The 20,490-nt window shown below is 42.7% G+C and overlaps 1 protein-coding gene across 1 annotated transcript in view; it reads right to left on the reverse strand.

The window, feature by feature from the left end:
* Positions 1 to 7,167: 7,167 nt before the first annotated feature.
* prr36b (proline rich 36b) overlaps positions 7,168 to 20,490 on the reverse strand; it is a 33,532-nt gene continuing 20,209 nt past the window's right edge. The window contains exons 4-5 of the mRNA XM_059348368.1: positions 11,498 to 11,721; positions 7,168 to 11,308 (exon numbers count right to left, since the gene is read on the reverse strand). Of these exons, the coding sequence (XP_059204351.1) occupies positions 8,280 to 11,308; positions 11,498 to 11,721 (3,253 nt within the window). The 3' untranslated portion in view covers positions 7,168 to 8,279. The remainder of the gene's footprint in view (positions 11,309 to 11,497; positions 11,722 to 20,490) is intronic.

The raw sequence follows: 20,490 nt of genomic DNA on the forward strand, positions 1-20,490 counted from the left end.
GGATCAAATATCTTTCTGATATATTGCACAAATCACAAAACAGAGCAAAATATGTATATGTATTTAAAAAAACTGTTTTATGTTATGGTGAACACATAATAAGGACTGAGCTGAGTGTTGGTACTAGACTACCACACAACCTCCACACACCAGCCTCTGCCCTCCTACCCCCCCACCCCCACCCCCCCAATGGTCGCCTGGCCAGAGTGGTGCATTGTCTCATCTCAGACATCCTCCTTTCTCTCCCACCATGACATCATCGGTAACCTCGGAGACTCCCTGAATGCTGGTCGACCCAGGAAATGAGGCTACAACTTTGGAATGCGAGCGAGGAGACAACAACTACCCCCCCCCACACCCTTTACCCACACCAGCACCCTCCAGCCCCCCCACCCAGTGCAGCACCCTCCTAACCTTCCCTCCCCTCGCAGCACAACGAGGGCCTTCTTCTCCCTCGCTCCCTCTCTTCCTCCATGACTGAGGACTCTATTAAGTCCATGAAAACCTGCTTGTCCAGTGAAGTCACAGTAACATTTACTGACCTCAGGCCTGTAGAACCTGATAATGTAATAAATTCCCGATAATGTAATAACCCCGATAATGTAATAAAAAATCTGCACTTGAGTCCATTGAAAATGTAATAAAACCTGATAATGTAATAACTTCCCGATAATGTAAAAAAGTGCATTTCCCAGTAATGTAATACACTTTTTTTTTTTTTTTTTTTTTACCAATAATGTAATAAAGTATAACATTAATGGGAGGTTATTACATTATCAGGTTTGCCTTCATTTTGCAAGTCCTGATAATGTAATAATTCCCCAATATTGTAATAATTTAACAGCAGACTACCCATTACCTGGGTTCAAGTGGTGATACTGTGTAGGCAACTCTAGCTCAAGAGCTCTAGCGCCACCAACAGGTCAAAGTTGAATGTTTACTAACTTTTGACCCGTTCATCCGTTTTTCACAAACGAGGTATCCATGACACACGAATGCATTCAACAGCTTCTTGAAATCTAAAGGTGCTTGGTGTTATACTTCCATTATTGGGAAATGCACTTTATTACATTATCGGGAAGTTATTGCATTATCAGGTTTTATTACATTTTCAATGGATTTAAGTGCAGATTTTTATTACATTATCGGGGTTACTACATTATCAGGAATTTATTACATTATCAGGTTCTACAGGGCCGTTAAATCACATCAACACTCCTATTTGAACACAACAGGTCAACTAAAATATTGTTTTTAACACTTCACTATGGGGATTTGGGGATCATCAGTCCACAAACACATAAATATATTAACAGCATTGCCACTTACCTGTATAAATAATAGGCCTACACAAGAAATAGAAGAAAAACAAGTGCAATTTGTCATAGCTCGGTCTCTCATATGAGAGGGTGACCAATATTTGGTCTCAGTAAGTGGTAATGACGCAGTGGAGCGCTGCCCCACACATGACAACAGTGTTTAAATGGCTACAGTGCATTTCAGAGTAAGACAGCTGCTATTAAGTGCTTCTGGTAAGGAAACATGCTCTAATGTGAGGTTTCAGTGTGTGATATGCTTTTCTGTGTAGTGGGAATCAATTACACAGTGCAGTTAGTGTATTTGTAGGATACGGATCTGAAATTAATTATATGTGGTCATATGATGATCTGATGATGATGGGATTAAATACTTTATGAAATGATGATGGATACTTTAAAATCCATGGATGGCTTCAGTTATTACTACAGATATGTTCTACAGTTTTTTTCTTATAATATAAATAAAAAGCTATCACTACATTTCAGGCTTCCTGTATACATTAGGTATGGATAAAGTTGAACCAGCTAATTTGCTTTCTTACTGAGAGTTACAGAGAGGAGTATGAAAAAGTGCCGATTTTCAACTAGCTCTATCACCGAGGCACCGTTCATCTATGTGCACTGTCCTCGCTGCAATGACACAGAGTCGGTTGAAAATAAGCAAAGTTTCACTGTAAATATGAAGCTCCAGCAGGCAGTCGGTAACAGTAACAAAGTCAACCCATCAGCCCCTGTATAGCTCACAGATTATCACCCAAAGTGTATGAACAACAACAATGTCAAATGTTGTTTTTAGGCTTTTTCTTGGGTGAGACTGTTCTGTCCTACAAAGTCTAACTGCAGTAACTATGTAAAAGGTAAAACTGAGAAAATTGCATTAAAGTTTTTTAACATGTTTTAACTGGCCAGCCAAATGGGTTTTATGTAGATAGATATGAAGTGATATGACACTTATTTCTACATGTATTGATGTAATTTTTATGCTAAAAAAGCATGATGATTTATTTGACCTTTGACCCCAAAAAGTAGTTACTGCATCACTGTAAAATGTTATAATGGTAATGATAAAAAAAAGTGCAGTAACAACAAGGCTGTTGTCTTCTTTCAGCTTTTATACTTTTCAGTGAATAAACATTTTCAAATTGATTTTGTTATAATTGTATTTAAAAGTGTTAAACAACTCTGTTCAAAGATTTTAGACTTAATATTATAAAGAAATGTTATATTTTTTTACTTCATCACTATCTAGATAATAATTTCCCTTTCAAATAAACTTATAATTTCTATTATTTTTATGTTTAAATTACTATATATATCCAAAGAGACTTTGTTAAGTGCAATTACTGCTTGGTTTTGAGTTGGATTTTGTGTTTTTCATATCATTATTTCTTTGAAATAAAGCAAAATTGAAATCTAAAACTTTGCCACAAGACAAAACAGACATCAAGGGGTTCATTTCTAGTTTTAACTCAAATTTGACCAAAAATGTAGTTAGTGCAGTTAGGCTTTGTAGGACAGTGTTAACCTCATTGATTCCACACACCTCCATACTAGCAGGAGGTGTCTGTGAAACAGTTAAGAAAACTGTTGTTTTAATACATACATGAAATAAAGCAGCATTTGTCCACTATTCTCACACCACTCATGCAGCCTTTAATTGCTTCTTTTTGTGAGTGATCAGATGAGATGACAAATGAGGAGAGTCTTCTTTATGTGCCCTCTTGACTTGCTTTATCCTCTTCTGCTGTCTCCTCATGTACTGATTCTTAAGCTGAGCAGCCAATCAGAGTGATTTCTCTTACCAACAGGCTCCGTTTCAAAGCGCTGCAGAGTTGGACAAGGGTCCACTTTAAACCTGTGATTTGTTGTTACTACACTATAGTTTGGACAGATTAAACCCAAATGATTTGATGTGTTATTAGTGAGCTTTAAAGTTGCTGGTCGGTTGATTTTGTCACATCTGGACAAAGCCAGGTTAGGTGTTTCTAGTTTTTCTGCTATGATAAACTGGCAGCTAGCTGTAGCTTCACATCTCCACATCCACTCTCCTCAAATCAACTAAGCATACTTCCCCAAATCTTGAACTATTCCTTTAATAGTTTATTGATTTGTTTATCGGTTAGTGGAATTGTTGCTTCAGTGCTGGGTCTCCACCTCCACCACAGTCCAGTCTCCGGGTGTGGAGCTGCCCTGGCTGTCTGGGGAGTAGCTGCTGACGGAGGTGACTGTAGCGGAGGGAGGGCTGAGTTGAGGCATCACGCTGGGCCACATGCTGCTCTCCAAGGGGCTCAAGGTCCCCCCTGTCCCCACAGGCAGGAGGAGCAGAGGAGGGCAGTCTCTGTCTCCAGACAGCATCAAGGTCTGGTTGATGAGCTGCTGGACCATGTCCACCTTCTTGTTCCATTCCAGTTCCTGCGGAGGCACTGGACGCAGCTGCCTCTGGAAATCTGGCGTGACGGCGTGGGAGGATGGCGCCCTCTTCCCGACCACCTGTTTGTTCCTGTTGCGCTCCCCTCTGGCCTCGTCCTCCTCGTCGCTGGTCTCCATGGCTTCGTAGATGGTACAGAGTCCCGAGGACGGGGACACCATGACTCCGGTGGGGCTCCTCCTCAGCTGCTGCTGTTGTTGGATCTGCTTCTGCTGCATGCGATACTGCTGCTCCAGCTCCAGCTGCCACTGCAGAACCTGCCTGCGGTGTCGGTGCTCCTGCTGCTGCTGTTGGAGCTGCAGCTGGAGGAGCTCCCTGCGCTGCTTCTCCAGCTGCTTCTGCTGCTCCAGCCTCAGCCGCTCCTCCTCCAGCCACTGCCTCTTCTGCCTCTCCTGTTCTTGACGGTGCTGCATCTCCCTCAGCTTCTCTTGGTGCTGCTCCAGCCTCCTTAACTGTTCTCCACCGGTGCAACTGTCAGCGCTGGTCTCTATCAGCGGCGGAGGAAGTGCCACCCTGGTGAAATGCGCTGCAATAGTCGGATCAATGGGCCTCCTGTTGCCTGGCACCAATGCCAAGTAGTGGCCATTGGCTATAGGAACAGCAACAGTGTGGTTCTGGTTCCAGTTGTCTTCCTGTGAGTGTGTTTGAATCTTGTGACCGCCATCCGTCTTCACGTCTCCTGTGAGACAGTCAAGATCACTTGGTGCATCCATTAGAGATCCATGCATCAAACAGAACGGGTTGTACAACAACAGGGACCAGGAAGTAGAGGGTTCAGGAGATTTGACAAAAGGGCGAAGGTGTAACGAAAAAAAAACAGGGCTCTCAAAATAAAGTAACATCCACGACACAGGAATAAATATACTGTATCTACGAAACAGAAACAAATCAAAAGGTTGTTACTGCAGGATGTTTTCTCTCAGAAGTTGCATTTTCTTTAATAAAACCATATTCCCCTTGATTGCTGTTAACTACAGTACACCACACTCATATGTTCCGCTTCGTCCTTGTCTTTGAATACACCAGTTATCATGCAAGACAGCAGTCATATGTACACAGTACAATAAAGACAACAGGTATTTGAAGAGACAAATGACAACATGGGGGACAAAACCGACAAAACATCACAGAAATTGACTTTGCTAAAATAATGTATGGTATCAAATGTACCTGTCTTGTGCCATGTGTAATCACCAAGTTGTGAAAATGATACTAAAGGCAGCTGATTCCACTTATTTCAGGTGCCTCGGTGTAACTGTATATTTTCAAAAGGAAAGCACTGGTATCCCAAGACACAACCCTGAGGACAGGACCTTCACACTCTCATGACTATATTATTATTTTGTTTTGATGTCAGGGTTCTGAGGAGAAGGAGCAGGCAGGTCAGAGGAATGATTTGTGGAGAGGCTTGTACAAAAAGGGGCTGTGTCAGTACGTCTGTTTGTCTTCAGTATGTGCTGGTGTGTGACTGGAACAATCAGGAGGATGCAGACAGATCTGAAAAGCTTTTATGCTGAGTGTTTAAATCACTTGTATGCAGGTGTATGGTGTATTTTCTGCCCTAATTGCTGATTAAGGTACCCTGTGAAGTTCTTGACAAGTACTAGTGCTAAGGAGCAATATTTTACTAATGGGTCCCTGTTTTGTGGGTTTCTGGTTTTATGCGACTCCCCTGATTGAAAGCTGGTGACGATAAAGCACCAACAAACATACCAGCAAGACTGTAAGCTAGCAGACATGGTTGGTGAAAATGCAGGATTTCAATTGTACTGTATAGCTTTTTAAAGGTACTTTGTAAGTGAACTTTTGACATTTATATATCATATTTATTTATATTTATATATTATCAATTTCGTAGCTTGATTGCAGACTTCCCCGCAACTGTCTGCAACTGTTTTTAGCTTTGGTCATTTTAAATAGAATTTTACTTGTTTATTTTTGTATCGATAACTGAATTTTGAATTTATATTTATGCACTGTTTGTAAATGTCACTGTAGATGAGGGAAACCTCAGTGTCTTCTGAGTTTAAATAAAATGTTATACTGTATATATTAGGATTCATGAAATTAACTAGCATTCTGATGCAAGTTACTGCCATGCCGCATCGCTAAGCTACAGCTAGCTCCCTCACCGGGGTCATCCCCATGTTCCCCGAGCGGAGAACATAGGACCCTTTTTTAGAAAAAAGGTCCTATGTTCCATGTTTGTCCCTAAAAGGGTCCTATGTTCCCCTGTAGCAATACATACCAGCATAGGACCCTTTTTCTGAAAAAGGGTCCTATGTTCCCCACTGTTGCAGGGTTAGGGTTAGAGTTAGCTCGAGACCTGCAGGTGTGCCACTCCTGACCTAATCTTTCCTCGTCTAGGCCTATTTGCATATGGGCATCTAACCCAGCCCGTAGGCCTACATAGGTCTATTTGCCATGGAATTTGGCAGTAATGGTGGAAAAAGTAACAGACCCCGGAACATAGGACCTGGGGAACATAGGACCAAGGGAACATAGACACGCTCCCGGCTCACCTTGGCTAAGCTTAGGTTACAGTTATCTAGTCAGCTGCACCTGCCTTGCATCGCTCTTGGCTAGTATAAAACAACTATTAGTTGTACACCTTTGCTTTGTACCATTAAATTATCTGTTGAAGGCTAAACACCACAGCGAGTTAGTTATTTTGGCAAGCTAGCAAACTAACACCTGCTTAGATAGTATTTTGCTAGCAATAACTTAGCAAGTAAGCTAAGGGGGGAAAAGGCAAGCTAAGCTTTCTTCCAATATAAGGAAAGCTAGCTTGGGGTTTGTTTTGATATTCAAAACCAAACCAAAATTCCTCTATATTTTCCCCAAATGTCAGTCACAGATGGCCTTTGTTGTTGTTTATTGATTGTTAGCAGGCTCAATTTCTAAGCTAATGTTAGCGCTAGTTTTTAAGTAACGTTTCAATCCGTTCTCACATTAGCAGTACAAAGCAATTAATATGTAAGTTGCTTTACAACTTAGAGTACCTTTAGGTGTTTTATAAGAAGGGAATTACATTCAGCCCTATTGTTAAACCACAAGGGTAGACACTATGTGTTTTGGTGAAACCACTACAGGGTAGCTTCAAGTGGGCACCACCTGCCAAATCTGAATGTGATGTTGTGTAGAATCTGAATATGTCATGAAGGCTTCAGCATGCTGGAGAACAGGGCACAGGGACACCATTTGGATTACCTCTTTGATTCGACCAAAATTCCATTTTAGATACAACACCATTGTATTATGTTGCATAACTTCCTGTTTACCGGTTATTCCCATGGTGGAGAGTAGGAGATGCCATGGGAAATAAGTTGTGTAAACATACAGATACACAGCGACTTAGACACAGGGACAGTAAATTCAGGCATGCTGGATCCATAGGGAAAATAAGAAACAGGAACAAAATGCCTTGCAATGATGTTTTAATGGAATTTTGAAAGATAACCTAGTGTGAACCATCCATTGATGAACATGTCTAGTGTAGAATTGTTTCAAATTCAATTCATTGTAGTACACAGTCTTTATGTTAGTTAAACATGCAATATACTGTTGAAATAGTAAACCAAACGCTCACTATGAAAACGTTTCAGCGAGTGTAAAGCTCAACTGTTATAGCGATGTAGGACAATGCAGGGTCTCATCACAAATAATAGGCTAGTTGTTAGTCTCTTCTGGAACACAAATGATCAGCTAACTGAGGCTTGAAGCTTAAGCCACTTAAAACCAAATGCCTGAAACACATACTGTACGTGACTGCACGTTATATACCTTAACAACCTATGCAAAGAGCGTAGAGCCTCTTGAAGCACACATTAAAAACTTCCCCAGCTGCAATCTAATACTCCCACACCTACCTCAACAAATCTGCTGTGTTAATATCTAGCCTTTATTTTGAAGCTAAAAGTCTTGAAACACAAACTTTTAAAAAGGAGCATGTGACTATCGCTATGGTGCTGTTGAACATGAAGCGTGTGTACACAGGGTAGGGAGGACCAGGATTCAACAGAAAAACAAAAAAACAAAAAAATCAACAAATAAGCAAATACAAAACAAAAAAAATCATTGACATTTGTTCGGTAAAAACAGTAGGATAAATACACAATGAGTCCATTTCATTCCATCTGTTTGTTTTTTTTTCTTCTTTTTTTCGGTTTAAAAGCTCAGTCACAGTGGACCAATCAGTCAATACCCCATCAGGGGCTACAGAATATGCAGTGTTACTTAAAAAGAACATTCTACTAGAAAATGGTAGTAGCTATTGTACATAAAGGAGTTTAAGCCATACACTCATAACCATGACCATAACAGTATGAAAGAGGGAGGCTTCATTTAAAAATTGCTACAGTCATTTTTTCCCATCTCCTTTGTTTATTTTTTAAAATCTTTTCCTACAATCTTGCTCTCCTTTTTTTCTCTTTTTTTTCTAAGCCATCTAACCCAACTGGAGAGAAAACGAACAACAGGTAACGGGGGAGGGTTGCGGGGAAAAGGTGCATTCCAGGGGTAATAGGAGGGACTTATACATTACCTGCCAGAAAACTATCAGTCTTATCACATATGGTAGAGTAGTACGGTGGCTGGCTGTCGCCGGTGTCTCCAGAATCCTCCGCCCCAAGTTGGTGACTGGGCTCCAACGGGTCGACCTCCTCCAGGTGGTCTGCTGCAAGCTTTCCCCCCAGCATGTAGTCGTCTAGACTGCAAGGCTGGTTCTCTCCCGGGTGGCCCAAAGGCATCAGGTCCACGGGTCTGCCCAGCAGGTCTTCTGCCTGGGCAGCGGCAGCAGCTGATGACATGGTCAGCTCCTTGATGAGGGAGGGGTCCTTGGCCTCCTCTGGGAGCTGTTCCTCATTCTCTAGGGAGAAGATCCCTGGACTTTTTCCGCAGCTCTCAGCCATGGAGTGGGCGTTGGAGTTGGATGTGGTGCAGTCGAAGCCGTAAGATGCCACAGAGTTGGCTGACTGAGGGGTGGTCCCACCTCCGTCCTCTTCACCCTCTCCTGCTGGTCTGTCCCCAGCCTCCTCATCCTCCTCAAGGGCGGGTAGACTACATGTGGGAGGAGGGCTTTCGAATCCGGCACTCATCACCGGTGCATCGGGGTCGTTTATTTGCATCTCACCCTCTGTGTCGCTGGCCTCGTCTCCCGATGTGGAGGGGGAAGACGGGGCGGATGCTGGAGCGGTTGGGGGTCCTGTTCCAAGGACTTCATCTGCAGGGAGCGTCTCAGCCTCCTCCTCTTCTCCATCCCCTTTCTCCAAGTGGATGCCCAGGTCCTGCTCCATGTCAGGCTGGACTGAAGCAGGCACTGGGGTGTGCTGTTTGTCAGAGCGGGACTCCACGCCGGAGCTGCTGTCATAGTCGCGCAGTTCTTCTGGTGTGCTTGTCTCGCTACTGCTATGGGCGGCCGGGGCTGTGGCGCTCAAAGCGCCGGGCTGGGACATGCCGACAGCTGGGGAAGCAAACAGGACATCCTCGTCGTGGGCTGACTGGTGTCCTTCGGACTCCTGCTCTGACTGAGGAGCAAAGGAAGGGGCACCGCTGTCCAAGCGCGCATGGGCAGGAGACAGGATGGGTGTTTCAGATTCAGCCGCACCGTGGTCAGAAACAGGGCTGGGGGAGGAGACGGAGAGCAGGGAGGTGGGTTGAGCCCAGGTATCACAGAAGGGGTTGGTCTGGCCCCAGGAGGAGGTAGGGGGGACACAAGGTGGAGGGCGATTTAGGTTGTCTAAACGCTCCTCCTCATTAAAGTCATCTTCATCTACATTCCCACAGCTCTCTGTCACTCCTTCACTGTGCATCTCCACATCCTCATCCTCCTCGTCCTCATGCTGCTGGAACCCTTTGTGATGCTCCTCTACTCTTTCTGAACTCAGGTCCATATCATCCACCCGCTCGTCCTCTTCGTCCTCGTCTTCCTCCTCCTCATTGGCCAGAGTTTCCACGTTGGGAGAACCCATGAGATTGCCGTCTCCCTCAAAGCCGCGGAGGCTTGAGTCGACCAGAGCGTCTGAGCTCTGGGTGCCTTCCAGTATAGCAGTGTGCTGGGTGCTGCTGAGGTCAGACACGCCCTGCTGCCGACTGCTGGTGCAGCTGCTCACGTCCTCAGAGTCCATCCCGGACAGCTGGTCGTCGCCATGCCACCCTGCAGAACCGCCAAAGGCCGAGGACCTTATCTGGAACTCCTCGGAGGGCTGAGACATGCTCATGTCAGTGACCAAGGATGAAGGCTGGTGGCCTAGTCTCCTCTGTTCCTCATCTTCATCCTCCTCCTCCTCATCATCGTCCTCATTTATCTCCTCATCAGCCTTTTCCACTGCCTCCTCCTTTTCATGAGGGGAGATCAGGTCCCTGGGGACGAAGTCATCCATCGGTGAAGCACCCAACAAGTGAGGCTGTGCCATCATGTTAAAGGCCTCTGCAGATGGAGCTGTGGAGGTAGACATAAACAGGTTCTCCTTCTCTTCCTCCTCCTCCTCCTCCTCCTCCTCTTCCTCCTCCCTTGTCATCTGTCCCTCAAACTGTTCTTTATTCTCCTTTTCTTCTTCTTTCTGGAAATGCATCACATTGACTAGACTCTGGGGAGCAAAGTCAGACGGATCCTGGGCCTGGTTGTCCCAGGGATCAGACTGGCTATGCATGTCCAGCAGAGAAGAGGCATTCTGTGGCTCTCCGACAGGTGAAACACGGCCTGGTGGGGAACAAGGAGGAGACATGACAGTAGTTCCCAGGGACGAAACTGTGTCATTGGCAGACTCAAATTCAAAGAGGTCCATCTGAGCAGACGACTGAATATTGGAGGCTGGTTCATGGACTGGTTCAACTTCCAGTGGTTCTGGGAGGGGCTCGGGAGATGGTTCCCGTACAGGTTCTGGTGTTGGTTCCCGTACCGGCTCCGGTGTTGGTTCCCGTACCGGCTCTGGTGTTGGTTCCCGTATAGGTTCTGGTGTTGGTTCCCGTACCGGCTCTGGTGTTGGTTCCCGTATAGGTTCTGGTGTTGGTTCCCGTACGGGTTCTGGTGTTGGTTCCCGTACGGGTTCTGGCGTTGGTTCTCGTAGTGATTCGAACACTGGTGCTGAAACTGGTTCTGGAGATTTTTCTTGTATTACTTCAGTCTGGCTGGGCATCAGTTCAGATGCATCTCCAGCAGCCTGTTCCTCTGGGCCGGCAATGACAGCTGCCGCAGTAGCGATAGCTGCAGCAGCAGCTACAGCGGCGGCTATTTGCTTTTCAGGTTCTGCAGCAGTTTCAGCTTTGGCGCCACGTTTCACTGGAGTCGGGGTAGTGGTGCCCACAATTTTCTTGGGGGTGGAGGTCTTGCCAGCCGGTGTTTTGGAGGCAGGGGTCTTGGAAGGTGTGGGCTTACTGTCTGCTTTGGAGCGGTTTGGTGTCTTTGTGTCGGCAGCCTTACTAGCAGGAGGCTTTTTGGCGGTGACTTCTGATTTTGAGGTGGATTTGGGGGTGTCAGGTTTTGCTGACTTTGCCGTAGATGGGCGGGTAAGGGGGGACTCTGCAGGCTTTTTGGATGCTGAAGTGGCTGGTTTGGTAACATCTGGGGGAAAAACAACACGAGGAATGGTTAAACAATTATGTAATTACTGTAAACTAAACTACAGCATATTAAAGCACACATAAAAGCGATTCAACATTGTTTTATTCTGTAGTTATATGGCAATGTAAATCAAAATAACCAAAATTATTAGATCAATAAAAAAAACAATGGATTTTTGTTTCTTTTTACCTTTCTTCACAGGGGTTGTGTTTCTGGATGTTTGTGATGCTGGAGGCTTGCCACCAGAGGGGGTAGTGGAGGTTGGTTTGGAGGCAGCAGGCTTGGCGGTGGTGGAGGTGGTTTTAGGGGTGGCAGGTTTGGCTGAAGCTGTGGAGCTCTTGGTTGTGTTGGTAGTGGGTGGCCTGGTTGATCCTGTGGCAGGACGAGGTGAGGCTGCTGTGCCAGTTGAAGGCCTGTAGAGAGACGACAGAGAAGGAGGTTGAAAAATACTAAAAGGTACTACAGAACAGAGTCCTGGGGCATAGAAACAAGTAAGTAAGTAAGTAAGTGTGTGTCCTTTTTTTTTTATTTTTTATTTTTTTAAAGAAATCATGTATTTCTCTCTGCTGGTCTACTCTTGGCTTATGCTATCATTCTACATCCCTGTGTGACAGACATATTTTTAAAAAAGGAATGAAGACTTATTGAAGGTGACTCAAGCATTTGAGTTGTTAAGACACAGCTAGGGGCCAACATCAGGTCTTCTTGACCATGTGCTGGTCAGCCCATGAATCAGCCTATGAGTGCCTCAGAATGTTTGTGACAGGGAGCAAGACCTTGCTGTGTCTTTCCTGAGTCACTTCTACTGCCAGAGGATACCCTCAGAAACAGCACACAAATGATTGCAAGAGAAAACAAAACAAAACAATAAATGCAGGGATACAAAGAGGACAGGCAGCTCTTAATGGCTGTACAAGCAGAAAAGACTCTGACCTAAATAGCCTTTCACAGATGTGGCATCGGTCCAAATCCAATGAGTACTTGTAAACATGTTGACACAAGAAACTAACCACTTAAGATTACCATTTCAAAGACAAGAGGGCAGACTGACAACCCCAATTATTATTGATTCCAAATTCTGCTTGGACCAATGGCTGCCTGGCTTGTTTTTAAAGCACTTCATGGTCTTGCACCTGCCTGTTTGTCTGACGTGCTGGCAATAGATGTAAGAGGGCGGCCCCTCAGGTACTCTGGCACGAGGCTTTTAGTGAGCCAACATATATTAATGTTTTAAAATGTTTGTCTGTCATATTTATTACCTCCTCCAAGGACGTGTTGTTTCTGGTCTGTTTGTTAGCAGGACTATGGAAAAAACTACTGGCAGAATTTTCATGAAAGTTGTTTGAAGGGTGTAGGAGGGGCCAAAGAAGAACACATTGGCCCTCATTTATCAAACAAGCGTACGACAGAAAGTGAGCGTAAAGTGGGCGCACGATCATTTCTACTCAAGGCTCGGCATTTATCAATTTGGACATGAGCGGAGGGTACCATCAGATCTCATGTCTGCTCTCAGCTTGTGTATGCAAATTGGAGTCAACTTTGGTGTGGTAAACTCTGGAGGCGAGCCATCTGAATCGGGCATACATTAAGCCGTGGTATTCAAATGAGGCTTGTTTCCACCCGCCACATTTATCAACAGCCGATCATTCTCACGCTGTGATTGGAGATATGGTCGTTTGATAAATCACACATGAACCCTGTAGTAAGACGAAATATTCGCTCAGATCTGTTTAATATTTCATTGCTCTCCTGATCCATTTGCTGTGCTTTTCAATGTCACACAAATATTCGAAACAGCTGAGCAATAGAATACAACACCAACCAAGCTATTTTGATGGTTGTAGTTGGTAAACCCATTCCTTGTTTGTATTACCTGTGCTGCAATAGCCTGCTAAATACGTTCACCTATGTCTTCCATAAACCAAGGGAAACCACTAAAGGCATCTTCTCTGCAGCGTCTATGTTGTTTTCACAATATGATTCATAGCTCAGGAATACATCAAAGTCGGAACGACTCAACCTGGAAATGGGACCAGCCAAGGAGCATGTGAATGCACATTTTGTCTTGTCAGAGGGCTGAGCTCTCTTACCATTCCAGTTATTATCTATCGTAATTGTTTAATTATTTTTTTTCTTTCTGTTGTGCAGTATCACATTGGTATTTTTATTTGTTGTTGTCTTATTATTAGCTCGTTCTATCATCTGTAAAGCATACTGAATTGCACTAACCTTTATGAAAGGTGCTAAAATGTGTGGTAGCATGTTGCAAGGAATTTTCATTTACTAAATAAAAAATCAATTCTGGCTCTCGTGTAGTAGCATCTGAAACAGCATCACCCCTCAGGGGAGTTTGTCATTCTTCCAAAGTCCCATGACAAACTCCCTTGAGGGTCTTAAAAGTAAAGCAATCTGGGAGGTGAGTCACGATGGACCCTAGAGAGGCATCCTGACCCCGGTCGGCCCTTTTTTTGATCTCCTGTCTATACCCTCTCCCCACAAGGGAACACACACAGTCACACGGGGCAGTATGCATCATCCTGCTCTGGCTGCCTGCCCGGCCCAGAAGCTGGCTTCTATGTCACATCCGAGCAAAGTAACCTACATCCAGTAGTCCTGACAAGGCTGTGGTGTGCAATCTCATGGGCCCACGCTCCACTAACTGGCTGTTTCTAAATAAAGAATTGAGCTAGTACTGGCAAAAAAGAGAACAAGGAGGTAGCGGGAGAGTGAAGATGGCTGGGATCACGTAAATCTTTAATACTGAAAGGAGAACAAAAATAACTTCTCCAAATCCTCCCGCTGGAACCTTTGGGCTGTGTTAAAAGCACACTCATTGTGTAAGGGCAGTAAAGTAGTGCGTGCAAACCACAACCTGGCAAATGTAATGGAATACGGTTTGGTACCATGAAATAAGATTAAAGAGAGGGAGCACCGGGTGGCAACACAGTCAGGGTGTGGCCACGTCAGAAGTTCAAACAAGCTTTAACAGCTGATCCACACCGTTTAGAATTAGCTTTAGGGTAGTGAAAGGTGTGTAACTGATACTGAGGTTGTTGGATCATGTCGATGCATTTTATTTATCTAAAAGCCATAAAAAATATGGCTTTAGATAGATTCTTTAGCCAAGTTAATTTACAGGGCTTGAAGCTGGCTGTGTTAACAGGAAAATAACAAGGGGTAAAAACTGCTGATGAGAAAATTTGATAGTAAATGTCTAAGTGTTCTTGTTACGTCTTGGCAATATATCAATATTATTTCAATATCTTAATTTGAGACTGGATATTGTCTTAGATTTTGGATATTGTAATATGGAATGAGTATTGTCACTACAGTAATGTGATGTCATTTCTTACAAGACTTTTCTATTATTTATATTTACCCACTTAGTCATTATATCCACATTACTGATGATTATTCATTACCCTTTGTCTCTACATCAACATTTTACTATAGAGGGAATTACAAAAAATAGTTTATAGAGTTAATTTATACCCACAGCAATCAATGTATATTGACACTTGTTTATTTTACCAGCTGTTAATATGAACTTTGATTGCATGTTTTTAAAATGGTCATGATATCATATTTTTTTTTTTCAGGATGAGGATTCAACAGAGGATTTAGCTAGCTAGCAGCCTTTAAATAATTTTCAAAACAGTTTAGGGTTAGGGTCCACTCTGTTTCTGGTGTGAGACACCAAGAGGCAATAAACAAATATGTCAACAAGATTGAAAAATTAAATCATTTTTGTTTACACAAGTGATTGTGATGATTAAACACCAGATTATGTTGAAAATGAAGCATTTTTTCAAGAAGTATATTCCAGTGAAAGCAAGTTCCTAACTTTGAAAACGTTATGGTTAAAATTAAGCATTTTCTAAACTTTTCAGACTTTGTATGAACCCTGCAGTCTGAGCAAATAAAGTTAATCTATACTTAAATTGAGAAACATTAAAAGAGATTTTAAGATTTTAAGACCAAAATTGTTCACCAATGAAGAATATGTTAAAGGTGAAATGAGAAAAAGATATTGGGGGAGTGGGTCTGAGTCTTTGGTGTCTGAAGTAAGGAGTAGACGATAAGAAAAGAATTACAGAGAGAGGAGAATGGGGAGACTTAAAAGACACGGAACTTTGCATTAGAGACAAAATAGCTCTACTGAAGGGATATTCAGAGGGAGCATTCACAATAATCTGTCTGATAAAAGGAATATGGATAATCCAAAAAGACAGGACTTGGGATAGAAAGAGAGAGAGAAAGAGATGGGATGGAGCGGGGAGATAATATTCATCCGATTACACATTATCTTAATATCAATGTCTTCTTCTTGCTTATAATAGAAGACAGATGAAAACCTATGATTGAATTTAAGAGACCAGGCCACAGTGAAAATTGAGTCTTGTGTTGTGAGATCAGAAGTTGTTTGACAACACTTTGGCCAGCAGACAATGCCTGAATACAGTGATGCATTGATGCTTGAATTATTTTAAGCTTCTATTCATTCTGTAATTAAGCTCCCTGTCAGCTGAATGACAGAGACTTATTGTAGTCCTTAAACGATGCTACTTTAACTCAATGGGCAGCTTGTAGGAAACTGTGTTCATTGTTCATATTTCACCACAGGCCTTGCTGTGAGAAACAACACTATAAATCGGGGTTAAAGCAAATGCTGGACAGAAAGCCCAGAAATGCACTGAAGCTGAAAAATGTGATGACTCTGACGGTTAGTTGCTACGGGCGCACTGAGGCACAATAAAGTTTGCCTTGGTTGCCTGGGGATCATTAATAACATTCAAGCTTTATTGCAACGACACATTACTTCAATCACTGGGGCCGGGAAAAGGTTGTTGTGTGTGAAAACACAGTTGCCTGCTGGTGGTGCTTTGTTGCCGTACAGCAAGAGTCAGGCAATGATTTGAATAATGAGATGCACTATCAAAGAGGCAAATGAGTAAGCAGGAGCTCAATAAGCATGGAGGCAGACATGTTGCCTGCAGCAAAGGAGATAAACCGTGGTGGAAGGCCCTCCCTCCTCTCAAGACAAGCAGCAAATTAAAGATGATGCTGTGTTAATTAAGCACCAGCAATATGGAGGCAGGATCTTCATCTTGGTTTAAGTGGCCTCTCAAGCCAACTCAGGAAGGACACAGTCATGTGACTTAGGGCTGGGCGATATATCGATATGTTTTTAAATGTGATATGGAATTAGACCATATCACATATATCGATATAGTTCAAATTTGCACTGTGATCCTTGTTATCCTATTTTATTTAAGATATTTTTTTATTTAAATGTGCACTTTATGGAGCTTTAATTAAAAGAAAGGTACTCCTGTTGTTATACAGTACTTATGTTCACTTAAATAAACGGTTTCAATAAAACTACTTGTGACATGTCATATTTGACTTTGACTTTGACTGAATATTTGCTCTCACTTAGTGATAAAAATATCAGGATATATATCATACATCGATATTCAGCCTAAATATATCAGGATATGACTTTTGGTCCATATCGCCCAGCCCTACTGTGGGAGCCCGATAGATGTATCGGTTGACTGATATTATCGGCCCAAATTAGCCCATCAAAGGCCTATCAGGATCAGTCCGATATGTGTCAATATGAAAAATATTTTTAGACAATATATAATGCAGAAAATGTTGCTTGGTGTGATTTAGAAATGGTGTTAGCAATTTTTCTTTTCTTTTTTTACAGTCAGCAATTGACTGAAACTGAACAGTAACAGTAAACCGTGTAATACATTGTTTGAATAATGTACAATAATTTATAGCAATGTTACATTAAAATTTTATGTTAATGAAAGTAGCTTTGTAGAGATGTGAAAAATTGCTGCACAATCCAGATAAAAAAGGAAATTCCATGTCAAAACATTACTATCCTATATTGGTTGAGCTCTACATGTAACTAATGGCAGACTATCAAATAATAGAATAGATTAGTCAGTGTGACTTCTTCATTCATAAGGGACACAGGGAACATTTTCTTATACTTCCTGTGAATATAACCCAATCTAATCTATCACATATATGTATAAGTGAATGTATAAATATCAGTATTACTATGGGATAGGGGTAAGAGGCTGTAACACACAAAACACTATACACTTTTATTTTCTTATATAACTGTAAGCCATAATGTCAAGTGCCTCTGAGCAAAATTTAAGTTGAACTTTTATTATAAAGTGCTAAAAACAGAAGGTGAAACAATAAATGCTGCTAATTTTAGTTGATACAAAAAGTTGACCGTCTTGGTTCTCTGTTTTTTTATTTCTTTATTTGCATTACTACATCTGCAGCTCATGGCTACATATGTATTTTGTATATATCCTGGTTTAACCCCTTATTTTGAAGAGCAGAAGTAGTCACATGTGTATCGAGGCAGCTGATTTGGTTTGTCCACGGGCTAAAGCAGTCCTTTATTAAAGCATGCTGCGTGTTGATACTGTGTGTCTTAAGAATACTGTGAACTACAGGAGCTGGTGGTTATGCACCGTATTTACTCAAGGTAATAAAGAATAATTATTTTTTTTAATACATTTGATTTAATTCATAGAAATGATTTATCGCCCAGCTTCAAGTGTAGCCAATATCCTTTGTTGAAGGGTTTCATCAAATCAGCATCAATCTACATTAATGCGATGAAGTAAATGAATAAAGACAAATAAAAAAGGAAATGTATATCTTGAAAATTGAATAGAGGATATATGTGTCTTGTCCACAAAGCGTTTTCTCCGATTCTCTATTAGATCTATCACGTCTGCAGCATGAGTGCACTCCCAGAAACACACCCTTGCACACTCAAACCTTTGGCTCACACTCAAACATAAACGCCTCCTCCTGTCTGTCTGTCCTTCCCTCTCTCCCAATCATTCCCACTCAATCCATTTGGTAATTGGCCCTGCGGCTGCACCTCTATAAAATCATGGCAGCGGAAGTCTGCATCACAGAGTCATCTGCCACACCCAAAGCAAAACGGAGGATTTACAGCCTGCGCAACATGTCGCCTGCTTTATGCTGGACTATAGTGGTGTGTCTGGGGCAAGGACCCTGACTGCTGCCGGCCACACACACACACACACACACACATCTCACACACACCAGTGCCTGTCCATTTCATCAGCGGTAATTTGTTAGATCATGAGGAGGGTTGCATTCATGCACTGCAATAAAAAATGATCATCCCTGAGGGACCATCAATGAGGAAAACAGCATGACTAATGTGGGAACATGGGCGGCTGAGAGGATGGCAGGAAAGTGACGGCGAAAAAAGAAAACCACCTGATCGCCAGCTAGTCCCATTTCCTCTGCTGGGTTTGTCCAATAAGGACTGAATACCCTTCCTCTGTCCTCTAATCTACAATAGGGCAATATTCCCCTCTGCTTCCCACAGAGACACCCTCTGGTCCTCTGCTTCTTTTTTCCACCTCTGCCTCTCTCTCTCTCCCACACACACACACACACACACACACATTCATACATACACTTCGGGTTCTCTGCATGTACAGCCCTCACACTCTGTATGTATCTCTGGCAGCAGTGATGGGAGCTCAGCAGGGACACATGACTTATTCAGCCATGTAGCTTCCATACTCCACTGCCACCATTTTTGTTTCACTCCACTTTGCTGCATCGGCAGACAGCAGGGCAGGAAGGAGAAAGCGGCTCATCGACACGTGCGCATGTACCACGTGTTCGCCAAGCCAGCACGTATTCCTCCCTTCCCCCTTTACCTCCATATCACACTGAGTAATATACTGGCAAATGCACACATGCTCTGCATTCTAATTGCATGCTGCTCCTACTGCTGCTCCGTATACATACATACATGCATACATACATACGCTGAAGCATCTATATAGCGAAAGCACAGCACGCTGTACTGTCCTGTTGTTTGCATGCTGCGTACCAGTCCCAAATTATTAATGCATAACTAGACACAAATCATCTTTGAAGGTGCCCAAGAAAGACAGAAACTGGAATATATTCATGCGCACAAGCTGACACTGTTAGCTTACATCCCAGCACACATGGACATGATGTTCAAAAAACCTGTAATGATTTCTACTGTCCCAATTTGCACACTAATCAGGCTTAAATGTTTTCTGTCACAAGCGCCGTGCTGTGGGCAATCAGCTTCAAACAGCAGGTGCACAAACACACATACACATAAGCCTGTCACGATTAGCATATTTTGTTGGACGATATATTATCCGTAAAATAACTGTGATGAATTATGATTTTCTGAACATTTAATGCCAAAGATATAATGATACTATCATAGCTTGAGAATGCAAGTACATCTGTGCGTGTGTGTGTGTGTGTGCAAGCTGCCTCAGCCCCCGCCCATGGTGAAACTCAGGACAGGACAGAAGCAGCTCTACCAGAAATGACAGCTTGTGTCTCAGCATAGTTTTTGTTGTTGGAAACATGGCTAAATCTTATAATTATAAGGAAACCCTGCTGTTTTACGGCATTATCTTGGCTAATATATTGTTAACATTTTTGGTAAACAAGCGCATTTAAACACAACAGGCTATATCCTGTAATATATGAACATGAACTTTTGTTGACCTTGATGAGTGAATTTTCGACTTTTTGTGACAGACCAACACACACATGCTCCAATTCTAGACATATACACACATCAATCTTTGTCTTGGTTGTTATTGTTAAGCTGGTCATACTTTTATGTATGGGGATGGCAAGAAAACCAAGTGCTGTTCTATAATTGCTGTTCTGATGATGCTTGTTCATTGATGCAGGGCTGCCAAGTCAGTTTATGTCTGTTCTCCAACTCTTATTTTATGCTTGCTTTATGTTGCACTTTGCTGCAAGCCCAATTACCCTTCTGGGACAAATAAAGCTTAAAGTTAAAGGAACCAATACATCATCATCAGGTTAGCTTCAACACCCTCACTGGCCCCTTGCTGTCTTTGCAAACAGGTAAAGTGCTGTGTAGAAGTGGGGTGGTGGAGGTAGTTTCTTTAGCTGCTTGACACATATATAGAGAGAAAAGGCTGCTTTTCTTACATATAAAAGTGTATGATTAAAAAGCTTATGTATATATAGTTTTTTAAAAGTGAAAAAAAGCTGTTTTCAAAAAAAGGTTGGCTGTGTATTATGTCACAATAAACAGGGAGATGATGAATGAGCCATAAAGA

Source organism: Centropristis striata, chromosome 13, assembly GCF_030273125.1.
Source record: "Centropristis striata isolate RG_2023a ecotype Rhode Island chromosome 13, C.striata_1.0, whole genome shotgun sequence".
NCBI lineage: Eukaryota > Metazoa > Chordata > Actinopteri > Perciformes > Serranidae > Centropristis > Centropristis striata.